This window comes from Orcinus orca, chromosome 21 (genome assembly GCF_937001465.1).
Source record: "Orcinus orca chromosome 21, mOrcOrc1.1, whole genome shotgun sequence".
In the NCBI taxonomy this organism is placed as follows: Eukaryota; Metazoa; Chordata; class Mammalia; order Artiodactyla; family Delphinidae; genus Orcinus; species Orcinus orca.
Genome location: NC_064579.1, coordinates 9,438,575 through 9,453,848, shown reverse-complemented (window position 1 = coordinate 9,453,848; position 15,274 = coordinate 9,438,575). Strand labels below are relative to the sequence as shown.

The 15,274-nt window shown below is 48.9% G+C and overlaps 1 protein-coding gene and 1 long non-coding RNA gene across 4 annotated transcripts; one reads left to right on the top strand and one right to left on the bottom strand.

Annotated features, from left to right (window-relative positions):
* Nucleotides 1-5,225: 5,225 nt before the first annotated feature.
* DUSP26 (dual specificity phosphatase 26) lies at nucleotides 5,226-11,476 on the bottom strand. 3 transcript variants are annotated; one of them, XM_033412625.2, is made up of 4 exons: nucleotides 11,158-11,476; nucleotides 8,633-8,923; nucleotides 6,920-7,134; nucleotides 5,226-6,068 (listed from the first exon to the last, which is right to left on the bottom strand). In XM_033412625.2, the coding sequence occupies exons 2-4, from the start codon at nucleotides 8,851-8,853 to the stop codon at nucleotides 5,869-5,871; spliced, it is 636 nt and encodes a 211-aa protein (XP_033268516.1). In that variant the 5' UTR covers nucleotides 8,854-8,923; nucleotides 11,158-11,476; the 3' UTR covers nucleotides 5,226-5,868. The 3 variants fall into 3 exon arrangements, with proteins under 3 accessions (XP_033268516.1, XP_004283675.1, XP_049560260.1); XM_004283627.3 differs by having other exon boundaries at nucleotides 8,633-8,920; nucleotides 11,158-11,474; XM_049704303.1 differs by lacking the exons at nucleotides 5,226-6,068; nucleotides 6,920-7,134 and adding an exon at nucleotides 10,557-10,815 and having other exon boundaries at nucleotides 7,359-8,923; nucleotides 11,158-11,279.
* Nucleotides 10,139-13,121, top strand: LOC125962846 (uncharacterized). The gene is made up of 2 exons (XR_007474656.1): nucleotides 10,139-10,369; nucleotides 10,747-13,121. It is a non-coding gene; the product is annotated as an uncharacterized LOC125962846 (long non-coding RNA).
* The last annotated feature ends 2,153 nt before the right edge of the window (nucleotides 13,122-15,274 follow it).

Genomic DNA, 15,274 nt, shown 5'->3' with positions numbered 1-15,274 from the left:
GTAACCACTGATTTGTTCTCTATATCTGTGAGTCTGTTTCTGTTTTGTTCTATTCACTAGTTTGTTTCATTTTGTATTTATTTAATTAATTTATTTTTTATGTTTCATTTTTACATTCCACATACAAGGGACATCACACAGTATCTGTCTTTCTCTGTCTGACTTATTTCACTTAGCAGAACACCCTCCAAGTCCATCTATGCTGTTGCAAATTTCATTCTTTTTCATGGCTGAGTAATATTCCATTGTATATACGTGCCACATCTTCTTTATCCATTCCTCTGTGGACGGACACTTAGGTTGCTTCTATATCCTGGCTATTGTAAATAATGCTGCTATGAACATTGGGGTGCACGTGTCTTTTTGAATTCCTTTTTTCGTATTTTCGGATAAATACCCAGGATTGGGATTGCTGGATCATGTGTAGTTCTACTTTTAGTTTTTTGAGGAACCTCCGTACTGTTTTCCATGGTGGCGGTACCACTTAACATTCCCACCCACAGTGCACCAGGGTTCCCTTTTCTAAGGGGTCTGTGTGGAGCGATGGCCCTTGGGTGCGTGTGGAGCCCCCTCCAGCCAGCGATATTCGTAGCTGTCTGTCTGGCTTCTGGCTCCATCTGCTACCTTGGGGCCCGGGAGCAGCAGTTTTCTCTTTGCTGTCGCTCCCTGTGGAACTTCTCAGCTGGGATGAGTTACAGGGTGAAGGACTGGGCTAACATTCCTCCCTCTCCCCGGAGTTGTCAAAGGCCCTGGGGCCTGCCGGAGGGTTTGAGTCAACATCAGGAGACCAGGGCAGGCAGGCAGAGAGGATGATGAGATGGACTTGAGTTGCAGCTCCCCAGGAGCATGAGGCTTAGCCGGCTGGAAGCACAGGCTGCAGCTAACAAGAGAATATTTATTCTTGTTCATTTTCAAGTCCTTGGCTTGGGTCCAACTGGTCCACTGCCCAAGAACTGGATGCAGGAGGAAGGCTTTTTTTTTAAGCATCTTTTTTTTTAAAAAAAAATTTATTTGGTTGCACTGGGTCTTAGTTGTGGCAGCAGGCTCCTTAGTTGTGGCATGCGAACTCTTAGTTGTGGCATGCATATAGGATCTAGTTCCCTGACCAGGGATCGAACCCGAGCCCCCTGCATTGGGAGCATGGAGTCTTATCCACTGTGCCACCAGGGAAGTCCCAGGAGTCTGGACTTTTAATGCCGGTTTTGGAAGGTGGGAGCGAGACCCACCTGTGACAGGTGTCACCCTCATTCCCCTTGGAGGGTAGGAGGACTGATTCCATCTGTGTGATCACCAGGCTGTGCTCTTTCCTTCTCTCCCTTGACCCCCAAGACACACACACACCCTGAAATGGTGGAGGTGGAGGGATGCGCAGCAGCGTGATGGCTACACACACAGATTCTGGAGCCAGAGCTCCCATGTTTGAATCTGAGCTCCTCCGCTTACTATTTGTGTGTCTTTGGGAACATTTCTTAACCTCAGTTTCCCTGTTTCTAAGCAATGACAGTGACACCACTTCACAGGGTTTTAAATGAGGATTAAATGACTTAATATCTGTAAAAACAGAAGAGTGCCAGGGCAGAGCCATAATGTGGCTTTGTTAAATAATAATAAATGTATATATATATATATATATGAATGATCTGCTCTATGAGGATAATCTGGAAAGCTGTTCTTTGGTCAGATAGACTTTGGTAGCTATACATCTGTACTAGAAGTTAGAATTAAGTTCTCAAGTTATTCAGTTTGCAAGAAGTCTGAGGGATTTAGCCGAGGCATATTCAGACTACAAAAATAGGTCTGCAGCTGTGGGTTATATTAGTAGTGATATACTTACTAGGAAAAAGGAGGTGACAGCTCTGTTGTAGCCTACATTGGTCAGATCATAGCTATAGTCAGTCCTTCTAAGAGCCTGAGTTATTTCTGGGTTCTTTTTAGTTATACATAAGTTGCCTATGGTTCTGACAGGAAATCAATGCAATCTAGCTGTCAGGTTGGCCAAAAGGTTTGTTCAGTTTTTTCCGTAAGATGGCTCTAATAGCACTTAGTTGTCTTTAACTTCATTCAAAACAATTTTGTTAGATTGTATCGTGACAGTTGTCATATCAGTGTACATTCAATAAAAGACTTATCAAAATTGGTGAATTTTTGTGTAGCCATTTTAATATTGAAGATGGAAGAAAAAAGGCAACATTTTGGGCACATTATGCTTTATTATTTCAAGAAAGCTAAAAACGCAACCGAAATGCAAAAAAAGATTTGTGCGGTGTATGGAGAAGGTGCTGTGATTGATCGAATGTATCGAAAGTGGTTGGTGAAGTTTCGTGCTGGAGATTTCTCGCTGGTTGATGCTCCACGGTCAGGTAGACCAGCTGAAGTTGACAGCGATCAAATCGAGACTTTCATTGAGAACGATCAACGTTATACCACGCAGGAGATAGCCAACATACTCATAATATCCAAATCAAGCATTGAAAATCATTTACACCAGCTTGGTTATATGAATTGCTTTGATGTTTGGGTTCCACGTAAGTTAAGTGGGAAAGAAACCTTCTTGACCCTATTTCCTCGTGCGATTCTCTACTGAAACGTAATGAAACATTCCGTTTTTAAAACAAATTGTGACGGGCGATGAAAAGTGGATACTGTACAATAATGTGGAATGGAAGAGATCATCGGGGCAGGCGAAATGAACCACCACCAACCACACCAAAGGCTGGTCTTCATCCAAAAAAGGTGATGTTGTGTCTATGGTGGGATTGGAAGGGAGTCCTCTATTATGAGCTCCTTCCGGAAAACCAAGCGATTAATTCCAACAAGTACTGCTCCCAGTTAGACCAACTGAAAGCAGCACTTGAATTAGGCACTTGAAAAGCGTCCAGAATTAGTCAACAGAAAACGCATAATCTTCCATCAGGATAATGCAAGACTGTGTGTTTCTTTGATGACCAGGCAAAAACTGTTACAGTTTGGCTGGGAAGTTCTGATTCATCTGCTGTACTGACCACACATTGCACCTTCGCATTTCCATTTACTTCGGTCTTTACAAAAATCTCTTAATGGAAAAAATTTCCATAAAAGGCACTTGGAACAGTTCTTTGCTCAAAAAGATAAGAAGTTTTGGGAAGATGGAATTATGAAGTTGCCTGAAAAATTGCAGAAGGTAGTGAAACTAAAGTGTGAATACGTTGTTCAATAAAGTTCTTGGTAAAAATGAAAAATGGGGCTTTTATTTTTAGTTAAAAACCGAAGGCACTTTTGGCCAACCCAATAGAATCAACATTCATAGCGAAGCCCTCACTCTTTCCCTTATATAAAATTGTCTCTCGATGATAATAAAAATGTGAGGCCCCAGCCAACAGATCAAGTCTTGCCTGAAACATTGAGACCAGTTCTAATTTTGGTTGCCACAATTAGAAAGGGGTACCAATACTGGCAAGGCTGGGGAGGAAACTTGAAATATGACGAATTCGGACTCGTAGAGACAAGCATAGCTGTTAGGCTTAAAGTGAGGGGACACAGGAGAGTCACAAGAGCTGGCTTCAAACCATGGGAAGGGCTGCCATGAGAGATATAGCAAGATAAAGAACACATTAAGTACTGAGTGTGCTCAGAACTTTCCATTGCATAACCAATTAAATGCCCACAGCAACCCTGCGGAAGTAGACAGACTATTGCATGTAACCAGGGGGAGAGAGGTAAAGTGACCGTTGCCAGTGCCCTGATGGATATGTGCCAGGGCCAGGGATCCTAGGCCGTCAGATCTTTCGGCCTCATCTCACCACCACTGTAACGTGATCGCAGGATGCAAGTGTAATATTAGAGCTTTCTAATACTGTGTGTGGGAGTTATGCAGTGATTCCCGACCATCAGAGATGGCCAAGCAGGGACTTCCCTGGTGGTGTAGTGGTTAAGAATCCACCTGCCAATGCAGGGGACATGGGTTCGAGCCCTGGTCCGGGGTGATACCACATGCTGCAGAGCAGCTGAGCCCATGCGCCACAGCTACTGAAGCCCACACACCTGGAGCCCGTGCTCTGCAACAAGAGAAGCCACCGCAATGAGAAGCCCACACACCACAATGAAGAGTAGCCCCCGCTCACCACAACTAGAGAAAGCCCGCGCGCAGCAACGAAGACCCAATGCAGCCAAAAATAAATAAATAAGTAAATATATTAAAAAAGATGGCCAAACAAATTAATGCTTGATAACTATCGTCAAGTGATTTATTGAAAAGACGATTTATTTATGTCCTGGTGGAGAGTGGAAATCGTTAATCTGTGAAGGTGACTTCTGGCTTTGAGATTCTGAATTTCTGTACTTTGGGGTAGAATATACACTTTACATATATTAAGTGATTTTTTTCCCCCTGTATTTTTCCTCTTACATCCCATCCCCTTCTCCCACTCATGCGGATATTCTGTTCTGGGAACATACCTCTTTTGTTTTATTTATTTTATTTAATTTATTTGGCTGTACCGTGCAACATGCAGGATCTTAGTTCCCGGGCGGGGTTAGAACCCGTGCCCCCTGCAGTGGAAGTGGGGAGTCTTAACTACTGGACCGCCAGGGAAGTCCAACACACCCTTTTCAAAAAGAGGGATGTGGTGGCTGGCTGTTTGACAGTTGGGATGTAAGATCATACTATTCTCCCTGGTGGTTGAGTTTATTTTTTTACTAAATTTACTAAGGAGATTATGTTACACTCCTCAAAGGAAAACTTGGAAAGATTAGAAGAGGATGCGACCACATCACCTCTCCTCCCCTCCCCTCCAGTTTCTGGGTACCAGGCAAAACCCAAACCCATGAATGTGGGATTTAGGGCTGGGATTGATTTAAGATGAATATTCTGCTCTCCTCCTAGCATGGGGTACTTGATATAGAAATCAGGTTGACTTTTTGAAAATAAGTTATATTTCTTACACACCTGAGCTTGTGAAGAGACCTATTTTAAGCTTGGGAGATGCAGGGTGTGCTCTGAGTCCTAACACAGTTTGCAAATCTGAATGTTTTGGTCCTCTGCTTCCCCCGTGTGGACATAAATGGAAATAAATTCAAGATACCCATTGCCCCAGGAGTGTGAAATTGGACTGGGGAGAAACCTCCCTTAGGAACTGGTGGACGTGTGAAGAACGGTGAGGGCTTATGACCCTAGGAGGGAGTCAGGAACTGTTCTCAGGGGACAGGTTCCGACCTCGTACAAGCTGTCAGTAATTCAAGAGGCTTGCTTCGTATTCACCATTTTTATTTTTCCTGGAGACACTTGGATCCAGTAAGCGAGGGATTATCTGTAGGCTCCCAGTCATGCACCTCTGCAGTTCTGGGCCACGACCAGCACCCATGGGTGCCGTGCCAAGCCTCCCACGCCTCTTCTTCCCGGGTTTGGAGTAACAAGTCTGTGGGTTTCTCCCTTAGCTTTTCACACCCTCTCTTCACCGTCTGTCCCTGAGCTACCACCTCCACACAACTCGACACCATCATGTTTGTGTTCGCCGCATCCCTGATTCCCGGCAGAGGTACAGGGCAGAGCTGGTCCTTTTGTTCTGATACGCGGACAAGGGGAGCACTTGAGCACAAAGAGGGGCTGTGAATCGCCGGGATCCCCCTGGCTGGGATCCAGGACTGTCTTCTACCTGCAGCCTACCTGCCTCCTTCCCTGGCCAGCTCCCTCCTGGGTGACTGTCACACTGCCCAGCCTCACCCCATCCCCCCTCCATAGACAGCAGCTGTGGCCTGGGGCCACGTCCCAGCCCTCTCAGGAGAGAATGGGTTCGCTGGGCCGCCTCCAACCTGCCCCCTGGGCCTCCACTGTCCAGCTGGGATCCAGGGACCCACAGGCCTGACCTGACCTCCCTCCCTCCCTCTGCCCCCTCACGCCTCCAGTCGCTTCCGCAGCCTGCGGTCCAGGGCCAGGAGCTGCCTCAAGAAGCCCCTATTGGGGATGATGCCTCGGTGGTCCTTGACTTTTTTGATGGCCTCCACAAGGGTGAGGCTGTGGTACAGCATGAGGTAGGCCAGCACCAGAGTGGCCGAGCGGCTCACGCCCACGGCACAGTGCACCAGGATCCTCCCTGTGAACACAGACACGAGACATGGCTGGGGACCTCGCTGCGGGCTGGAGGAGGCCGGGGAGAGGGCCCCGCGGACAGGTGGGGAGGTAGACAGGTAAGCAGAGGTGCAGGGACACACAGACTGCTGACGGTAATAGCCCAGGTCCTGGCCAAGGGGGGAGCCTGGACAGGGTGAGATGGAGAGGCTGCAGCAGCGCAGCGTCCATAAGCCCAAAAGGGGCTCCAAGGGAGAGGCTCATCGCTAACGCAGCACTGAGCTTTGCACCGAGCTGGGCTTCCTCTTGTGTGTGCTGAGTGCGTCCATGGAAAACCCTCCTCAACCTCCCAGTCACTTTGGGGTGGATGATTAATATATTTTTTTCCTATTAAAAATTAAAAACAATTTTTTTTTGGCCACGTTCTTTGGCATGTGGGATCTTAGTTCCCTGACGTGGGATCAAACCCACACCCCCTGCATTGGAAGTGTGGAGTCTTAACAACTGGACTGCCAGGGAAGTCCCAATATATTTTATATATATATATATATATATTTTTTTCCCCTGATCACTAAAGCAAGACAGGTTCAAGGTAGAAATCATTAGAAAGTATAGAAATATATAAAGAAGCCAACAATTGAAAAATATATCGCCCATAATCTCACCACCCAGGTGCAACTCTCCACTCTCTCAACATTTGGGATTATTTCCTTCTTTTTATGGACTGCTTTGAAAAGATGGTTGAGAGAATAGTTTCCTTTCCTGAGCATTTTATCACATCATTCAAGTCTCTCTCTCTCTCCACACCCAGACCCCCTGGGCTGTTCTCTAACCCATTGTCTGTTGGTCCTTCCCTCCTCCTTGCTCCCCTCCTACCTCCTGGCTGGCTCAGTGCCCGGTGGATGAAGTCGGCGGCCGCCTGGAAGTGGACGCTCATATCGAAGGCTGGCGAGTCGTGGGCCTCGACACCCAGGTAGCGGATGCCCAGCCCCACGTAGGCCTCGGGTGTCCCTCGCCACCTGCTGTGAGAGGCGTTGAGGACGTGGCTGATGCCCAGGCGACGGAGCTCCCGGTGGTTGTTGGCTATTTCCCTGCATTGAGGAGTGGAGGTTAGGGGGGCGCGGAGCTGGGCGGTGGGGCCCTGACCTCTGCCCGGCCAACGTCGTTGTCTCCAGGACTCCACCTCACTTCCTGAGGACCCGAGATAGGCAATGAGCCACTGTCTCAACCTGGAGCAAAGGTGGGGAGTCCTGGGGAGATTTTGCCTTGAGGAGAGGAGACTGAGAGATGGGCAAACAACAGCCGTGATAACATATTGAAAGAATGCTCTGAGACAGAAGGACTTTACTTGATCCGAGAAAAGGACTGACAGGGTTTGTGCTTCATGTAAGGAAGTACCTACCAACGGTGGAATGTAGCCGGAGAAAGATTGGGGCGCCTTGGGAGAGAGGGACTTTCTTCACACCAGGGTATTCAGGTAGAGAGAGGAAGCCAATGGATAGGGGCTGGAAGTGGCAGAGCGAATCTGAACATTGGATGGGTTGTTGGACCAGCTCACATTTAATGTCCTGCTAACCATTTTTTTAAATTTAATTTTAATCTTAATTTTTTGGCCACGCTGCGCTGCCTATGGGATCTTAGCTCCCTCACCAGGGGTTGAACACGAGCCCCTTGCAGTGGAAGCGCGGAGTCTTAACTACTGGACCCCCAGGGAAGTCCCGCCCCCCCATTACTTTAGACTCTCTCTGATGACCAGAATCTTCTTCTGTTTTGCCAGTTACTCCACGCTCATGGTTACCCTGTGGTGGAGGTCACCTTCAGATGTTCCTGTGGCCCGTACCCCTCAGCTCAGCCAACATGATCATATCAAACGTCCTGTCCAGCGCCAACTCCTCAAGCAGAAAGAGCCCTGAACTTGAACCTCCAAGTCCTGGCTCTGCTACTTACGACCCGTGTGACCTTGGGCCAGTCCCAACTTCTCTGAGCTTCCGATGCCTCCTCTGTAACCTGGGGATAGTGGTACCTACCTCACAAGGCTGTCGTGAAGATTAAGAGAGAAAAGGCATGTGAAAAACTCCTCGTAGTCTCTAAAGCCCTTGGGAGAGACAAGTGGGGCCTCCTCTTCCTTTGACGCCCTTCTCTCCATCGACCCCACGCACCTGAGTGAGCCTCTGCACACGCTGCGGCTTGGCTTGGTCAACCTTTCGCCTCACTAACCACTGTTCCCGGCCCCAGTGATGGCCTTGTCTCAGGGCACAATAGGTGGAAGGTCAGAGGAGTCATCTACATGTCCAGCCCTTAGCACTGGCACGCAATCATACATTTTACTAAATGAACGATATGATTCCTTGAACAGAGTCTGTCTGTCCAGAGTTGAGTCTATCAATAATCCTGTCCAAACTCCCCCAAACCCTCCTCCACTCTGCCCATGCACCCCGTCCCCTCCATCCTCCACGTGGAACCAACAGCACAACTCAGCGCCTCTCCGCCACTCTTCTGCTTTCTTTTTGCGTGCGCGCGCACACACACACACACACACACACACACACACACACACTCAGCTGTGGTCCCAGTCTGCTGGGTACATACTGGTCTCCGAGGTAGAGGCCCGGCCAGACCTCGTCGGCGTGGTTACAGGCCGTCTTGCCCGTGTAGAGAAGCCTCTCCAGCTCAAAGACGTTGAGGAAGGGATGCTGGACAGCTGGTATCTCTTCCAGGGCCCCTCTCGTGCGAACAGGAGACCTCGAGCCACTCCGGGAGAAGCGGGCCATAAATGTCACCGAGGCCCAGAGCCAGTTGCCGGGGCACATCTTAGAGGCGGCAGGAACCGTGGCAGCCACGGGGGTGGCTGATGAGGGGTCAGTCTCCAGGTAGCTGCTGCTGGGAGAGGCAGGGATGTGAGACACACCGGAGTGAGTCTGGAGCAGCAGCTTCCCTTCCTGCCAGCTGGGCTGGCCCCTGGGGAGAAGATTCTCCAGGGACGAAGGTGAAGCCTGGCCCCCTGGTGCGGGAAGTGCTCCGGATGGTCTTCTTTGAGCTGCGGTAGCGCCTTTTCCCTGCTCTTTGGCTCTGCCGGGCAAGGAGGTGGGAGAGTCACATGTTCCTGTTTACGGGAGAGGGAGCTGCCGGCTGCTGGGTGTCTGCCCCGCCACTCCACCCCAGCTGCCAGCGCAGACGTAAACACGCACGCAAACATTTGGTATTTGGGTGGCAGGGCCCGCTGCCGGAGCCCTTGCCAGCCAGGATCTGGGTCTCGTCTGCCTCAGGCTGCAGGCGGAGAGGCTGGGGGGCTGGCAGGGGGCTTGGGAGTGGCTTTGGACCCATTCAGAGGGAATTAGCATGAAGACAGTGCAGCAGGGGCTGTGACACAGCACGCTTGCCTCCTCAGTGCCAGAGGGATGGGCTGCTGTAACCCGTTCCTGCCGTCCCTCTGCCTCAGCGATGAGCCTGCTCTGGGAAGTCTATGGTGGGGACGGGAGGAGTAGGGAATAGTGATGAAGGCGAAGTGTCCGTGTTTGAAAACTACTTGCTGATGGAGGGAAGCGCCAACCTATGTGCGCAACAGGCAAAGCGTCCTCCTTTGATCAGCACACAGATACCATTGATTAAACGTCATCTCTCTGGGTCCAGGCAGGGCTGGAGCATCGTGTGTGTGTGTGTGTGTGTGTGTGTGTGTGTGTGTGTGTGTCTGTGTGTATGAGTGGGTGGGGAGAGGAGGAGGGAGGAAAGGGAAGAAATTAGGGATCCTTCCAGGCCCAGGGGCTCAGAGTCTGGAATTAGCATCTGTGTTGCTGGTGGAGTTCAAGTGGCCCTACTTAGCACATGGGGTCCTCAATGAGGAGCCTTAGCGGAGGTGCCTCTGACTCTCTCTGGACAGCTGGGCCTCCTGAAAGTGGGACCATGTGTTGAGCTGCAGAGCTGGGAAGGGCCAGCCTTTGAGACTTGCCCTGGGAACTTCAGGGCAAGAGCCACGCCCACTCCCCCCTTCCTCCCCCTCCTTCTCCTCCCCTTCTTCCTCCTCCTCCTCCTCCACTTCCTCCTCCTCCCCTTCCTCCTTCTCCTCTTCCTCCTCCTCCCCTTCCTCCTTCTCCTCTTCCTCCTCCTCCCCTTCCTCCTTCTCCTCCTCTTCCTCCTCCTCCCCTTCCTCCTTCTCCTCCTCTTCCTCCTCCTCCTCTTCCACTTCCTCCTTCTCTTCCACTTCCTCCTCCTCTTCCTCCTCTTCCTATCCCTCTTCCTCCTCCTCTTCCTACCCCTCCTCCTCCTCCTCCTTTCCCCCTCCCCCTCCACCCTTCTCCTCTCACACTGTGATCCTGACCCTCTGAAAAGGTGGGCTGGTCTGAAGGATCCCCCTCCCACTCCCTGTCCTCTTCTGCCCCAGGGACTCAAGAGAAAGTCCACAGTGAGAGGCCATCTTTGTCTTGCCCCCAGCCCGCTTCCCCACCCACGCTTTCAGCCAGGGCCCAGCTCTCCCCATCCCCCCATCCCCCAGGGCCAGAAGAGATCTAGCGCTCACAGGGCAAAAGGAGCAGAGGTCTTAGGATCAGGACTGGTGAGGGGAGATGGGATCTTGGGGTGTTTAGGGAGAGAGGTGGTTTTCCCTGGCGGGTCAGAAGGAGCACAGAAACAGAGCACGAGAGCCGTCACCACCACCACAGCTATCAGCTTCAACATCATCACCACCGTCATCTACTTTTCCTCCGCAGGCCTGAAGACCCCACCATCTGGTTCCCAAACCACCTTTCCTGGAAACAGATTCTGCCGCCTGTGGGAAGCTGAACGGTGCAAAGAGAGCGGGAAGCAGACCAGGTGTAGCAGGAGCTCCGTGTGACTCTATTTCTCCCCATTCCGTCACGGGGTGCCCCCCTGGGCACCCTCCAACCCCATCCGCAGGCTTCTGGGGGCCCTGGTCCGCCTCCCCCCTCCCTCCCTCTGCTGTCGCGGTTGTAACAGGTTCATGGCTGTCGCCCAGCCCTCGCCAGCCCAGACAGCCTGGCGCGGAGGGCGGAGGGAGGGAGCCCAGGCGGGCCCCGCAGGTTCGCTCCCAGGCCCCTTCCCCCCGCCTCGGCCCCCAGCCCCGGTCCCCGCGCCTCGCCCACCCGCCCCGGCCCCGCTACCTCGGGAGGCGGCGCGGGTCTCAGTCCCGGAGGCAGATCGCCGGCTCAGACAGCCCCACGGCCATGACTCTGCCGCCACCGCCGCCTCGGCTGCCAGCGCCAGACCGGTTGATGAATTAGCATCTATTTTTAAGCCATGACACGCACGTCGAAGCAGGGCTGGTATCAGTGTGCGTGTGTGTCAGCGACACGCAGGGACACAGCCTCACACCCGGTGGCCCGAGTGGACACGCGGCGTGGGCCACGCAGCCCGCACCCCCTGCGGCCCCGCCTCGCAGGCATGCTAGTGTGTATGTGTATTTTCGGAGCTGCGCCAATGACAGGCACTTTGCCTAAAGCTGACATTATGTAAGTCGTCCCAGACTGTGTCTTGAGCACACACGCTCCTCCCCAGGCAGCGTTAATTAATTACACAGACACGAGGATGATTCCCACTTACTTGTACATTTCTCCTTCTCCGAGAACACCGTGGTACCGAGAACTATTGTTCGTAACCCCGATCAGTATTTACTATATACCACGTGCTTCACATATCTTAGCTCATCTTATCCTCACCACAAGTCTGTGACGGAGGTGATATTGTTATTGTACCCATTTTAGGGAGGAGGAGACGACGAGGCACAGAGAGGCTAAGTGATCTGCCCAGGGCACGCTAGGCATCGCCAGAGCTGAGCTTCACACCCTGGCTGCCTGGCTGGGAAGTTCAAGTCCTTAAGGGCTTTCTGAACAAGTGTCCCCCGCACAATGGAGAAGGCACAGTGGATTTCTATCCGGAAAGCCATTTCGGGCAGCTCAGCTCCTAGTGAATTTCCCTTTCCTCCACTCCTGAAGAAATTCATGTGCTGAGTTTTGCGGATATATAGCCTCACTTGCCTTTCTACCGTAAGCACCTTGTAGGCTCCAGTATTGTAAACACTTGGAAGGCAAGGACAGTGTTGTGGTTCCCGGTGCCCAGCTCACTGTGTGATGGGGAGGTGGGGGCAGTAATGAATGTTATCAGGTGACGCTTTGAGAACCAAGAAGACTCGGACTCCAGGAGAGCTGCCTGACAAGAGGAAGCCAGGAAGAAGATGAGGTCATGCTGGACCTGGCTTAGGATGGGTAGGCGGTATCTACTGTAGCTGAAATCAGGATGGACTACATTCCCAGAGGGATGGTAGATCAGGCTTTGAAATCTGAGTCAGAGAAAGTGACATAATCCCCAGTTCAGTTCCATCACAGGGTGTCGTCGAAGAGTAATTCCCCCCTCCACCCAACCTTTTCCTCCTTAGAGAAGCAAACACAATTCCTCTCTATTTTCCCTGTGCCTTCTTGGTATGGCAATTTACCTGAAGACATGAAATCCTCATCATTTAAAACAAAAAACCCTTCAGGGGTTCCCTGGTGGCGCAGTGGCTAAGAATCCACCTGCCAAGGCGGGGGACACGGGTTCGAGCCCTGGTCCAGGAAGATCCCACATGCCGCTGAGCAACTAAGCCTGTGCGCCGCAACTACTGAGCCTGTGCCCTAGAACCCGCGAGCCACAACTACTGAGCCCGTGTGCCACAACTACTGAAGCCTGCGCGCCTAGAACCTGTGCTCCGCAACAAGAGAAGCCTCTGCGATGAGAAGCCTGCACACCGCAACGAAGAGTAGCCCTGCTCGCCACAGCTAGAGAAAGCCCACGCACAGTAACAAAGACCCAATGCAGCCAAAAATAAATGAAATAAAATAAATTAATAAACAAACAAACAAACAAAAACCCTCCTGGGAAATTTGAAATGTAACCACGGAAGCCCCAGTTCATAGGGTTTTAAAAAATGTATTCTTGTCATTAAAAAAATTTTTTTTTAGTCAATAGGCAGTTTCTCTAAGACTTAAAAAAATCTGTCTTTGTTGGAATAATATATCTTTACATATAATCCTATTTTAAGTGTAACTCATAAACTGTTTATAGCCAGATTAAAAATTAATCTATATTTTAATCAGTGACTCTCTTTTTATATTTATTGTGTTTACTAGTATTTAAAAAAATGATTTCCACATCTTCTTTTGTGTTTTCTATCTGTTGTGCTTTCTCTTTCTTCTTTTGTCCTTTTCTTTCTTTGGGTGAATTTATCTAGTGTTCTTTATCCATGTTACTGAGCTCTGTTGATTTGAAAGTTAACGTCTACATTTAATTGGTACTTTTATGCTCTCCCTGAATAAGACGAGGATTTTTATTTTAATTTCCCTCAGAAACACTTTCTTTCCCATTTCCTTTATTATTATTATCCACTACTTTGAAACCAGCTTTAAAAAAATTTCTTTGTTTTAGTCATCAATCACATAAAGCATGTAATTTAAAGAAACAACGCATTCTGCAATACTTATACAAAAATAGCGACCTTCTACTTATTGTCTTCCATCCATATCCCAAGGAAACATATTGAACAATTTCAGGTATTAACATTTTTGTACCTCTCAATATGTTTATGTTGCTATTTCTTAATTTTTCAGTTTTAGGAATTATCTGTTAATTTCTCACTATGAATGCTGAGGGTTTACTTCTCTTCTATTTCATACCTCCAAGATATATATAAACATTCCCTCTATGCACTTTTTATATGTACAGCTATATCATAATTTTGTTATGTAAGTATTCAGTATTTAAGATATTACAACTATATAATCCTTATTCACACGTTGAATCGTGTTGTTTGTTATGATTACTTTTTTTTTCTTACATGACTTTGTTTTCCCTTCAGTTAATAATTATTTTTTTGTGTTTCATTGCTTAATTTTCAATGGATGTCTCACTAATTCAGCCCCACACTTTTCCCCAATTGCCTAAATTTCCTGTCAGTAAACATATCAGTTATTTTCTCAGTATCGTTTTTTTCCATAAGTCTTTTCTGGAGCCTTCTGACTTATCCCCATCTGGATAGGTTGCTCTCAACACTAGTGAAGAGCTGTTACCCTGGGATCGATCTCCTTTTACTCTCATGCTGGGAATTCCCTTTGTTTCTGGAAGCCCTGTTTCCTGGGCATCCTCTGTTCTTCGTATGATACCACCATACTCAAATATCCCTGATATTGCCCCAGTCAAGAAAGGCTCTGTTTTACTTCTTTAGAGAATAAGGTTTATTTTTACAGGGAAGGAGCCTGATTGCAGTGATTGGAGGTCTGTGGAGTTTAATTTATTTTAATTAAATTAATTAAATTTAATTTAAACAGACTTCCAATGCAATCTATGTTTTTATTTATTTTTATTTTTTTAAACATCTTTATTGGAGTATAATTGCTTTATAATGATGTGTTAGTTTCTGCTTTATAACAAAGTGAATCAGCTATACATATACATATATCCCCATATCTCCTCCCTCTTGCATCTCCCTCCCACCCTCCCTATCCCACCCCTCTAGGTGGACACAAAGCATTGAGCTGATCTCCCTGTGCTGTGCAGCTGCTTCCCACTAGCTATCTTTTTTTTTTTTTTAATTAATTAATTAATTTATTTTTGGCTGTGTTGGGTCTTCGTTTCTGTGCGAGGGCTTTCTCTAGTTGCGGCGAGCGGGGGCCACTCTTCATCGCGGTGCGCGGGCCTCTCACTGTCGCGGCCTTCTCTTGTTGCAGAGCACAGGCTCCAGTCGCGCAGGCTCGGTAGCTGTGGCGCACGGGCTTAGTTGCTCCGCGGCATGTGGGATCTTCCCAGACCAGGGCTCGAACCCGTGTCCCCTGCATTGGCAGGCAGATTCTCAACCACTGCGCCACCAGGGAAGCCCCTAGCTATTTTACATTTGGCAGTGTATATATGTCCATGCCACTCTCTCACTTCGTCCCAGCTTACCCTTCCCCCTCCCCGTGTCCTCAAGTCCATTCTCTATGTCTGAGTCTTTATTCCTGTCCTGCCCCTAGGTTCTTCAGAACTAGTTTTTTTTTTTTTTTTTTTTTTTAGATTCCATATATATCTGTTAGCATATGGTATTTGTTTTTCTCTGACTTACTTCACTCTATATGACAGACTCGAGGTCCATCCACCTCACTACAAATAACTCAATTTTGTTTCTTTTTATGGCTGAGTAATATTCCATTGTATATATGTGCCACATCTTCTTTATCCATTCATCTGTCGATGGACACTTAGGTTGCTTCCATG

Excerpts from the sequence above, each read along its gene's own strand:
- DUSP26 (XM_033412625.2), bottom strand. The coding sequence starts at position 8,853 with ATGTGCCCCGGCAACTGGCTCTGGGCCTCGGTGACATTTATGGCCCGC. Across the intron at positions 7,135-8,632 it reads GGCCTCTACCTCGGAGACCA|GGAAATAGCCAACAACCACC; the intron begins GTATGTACCCAG and ends TCCTCAATGCAG. Across the intron at positions 6,069-6,919 it reads GGCACTGAGCCAGCCAGGAG|GGAGGATCCTGGTGCACTGT; the intron begins GTAGGAGGGGAG and ends CTGTGTTCACAG.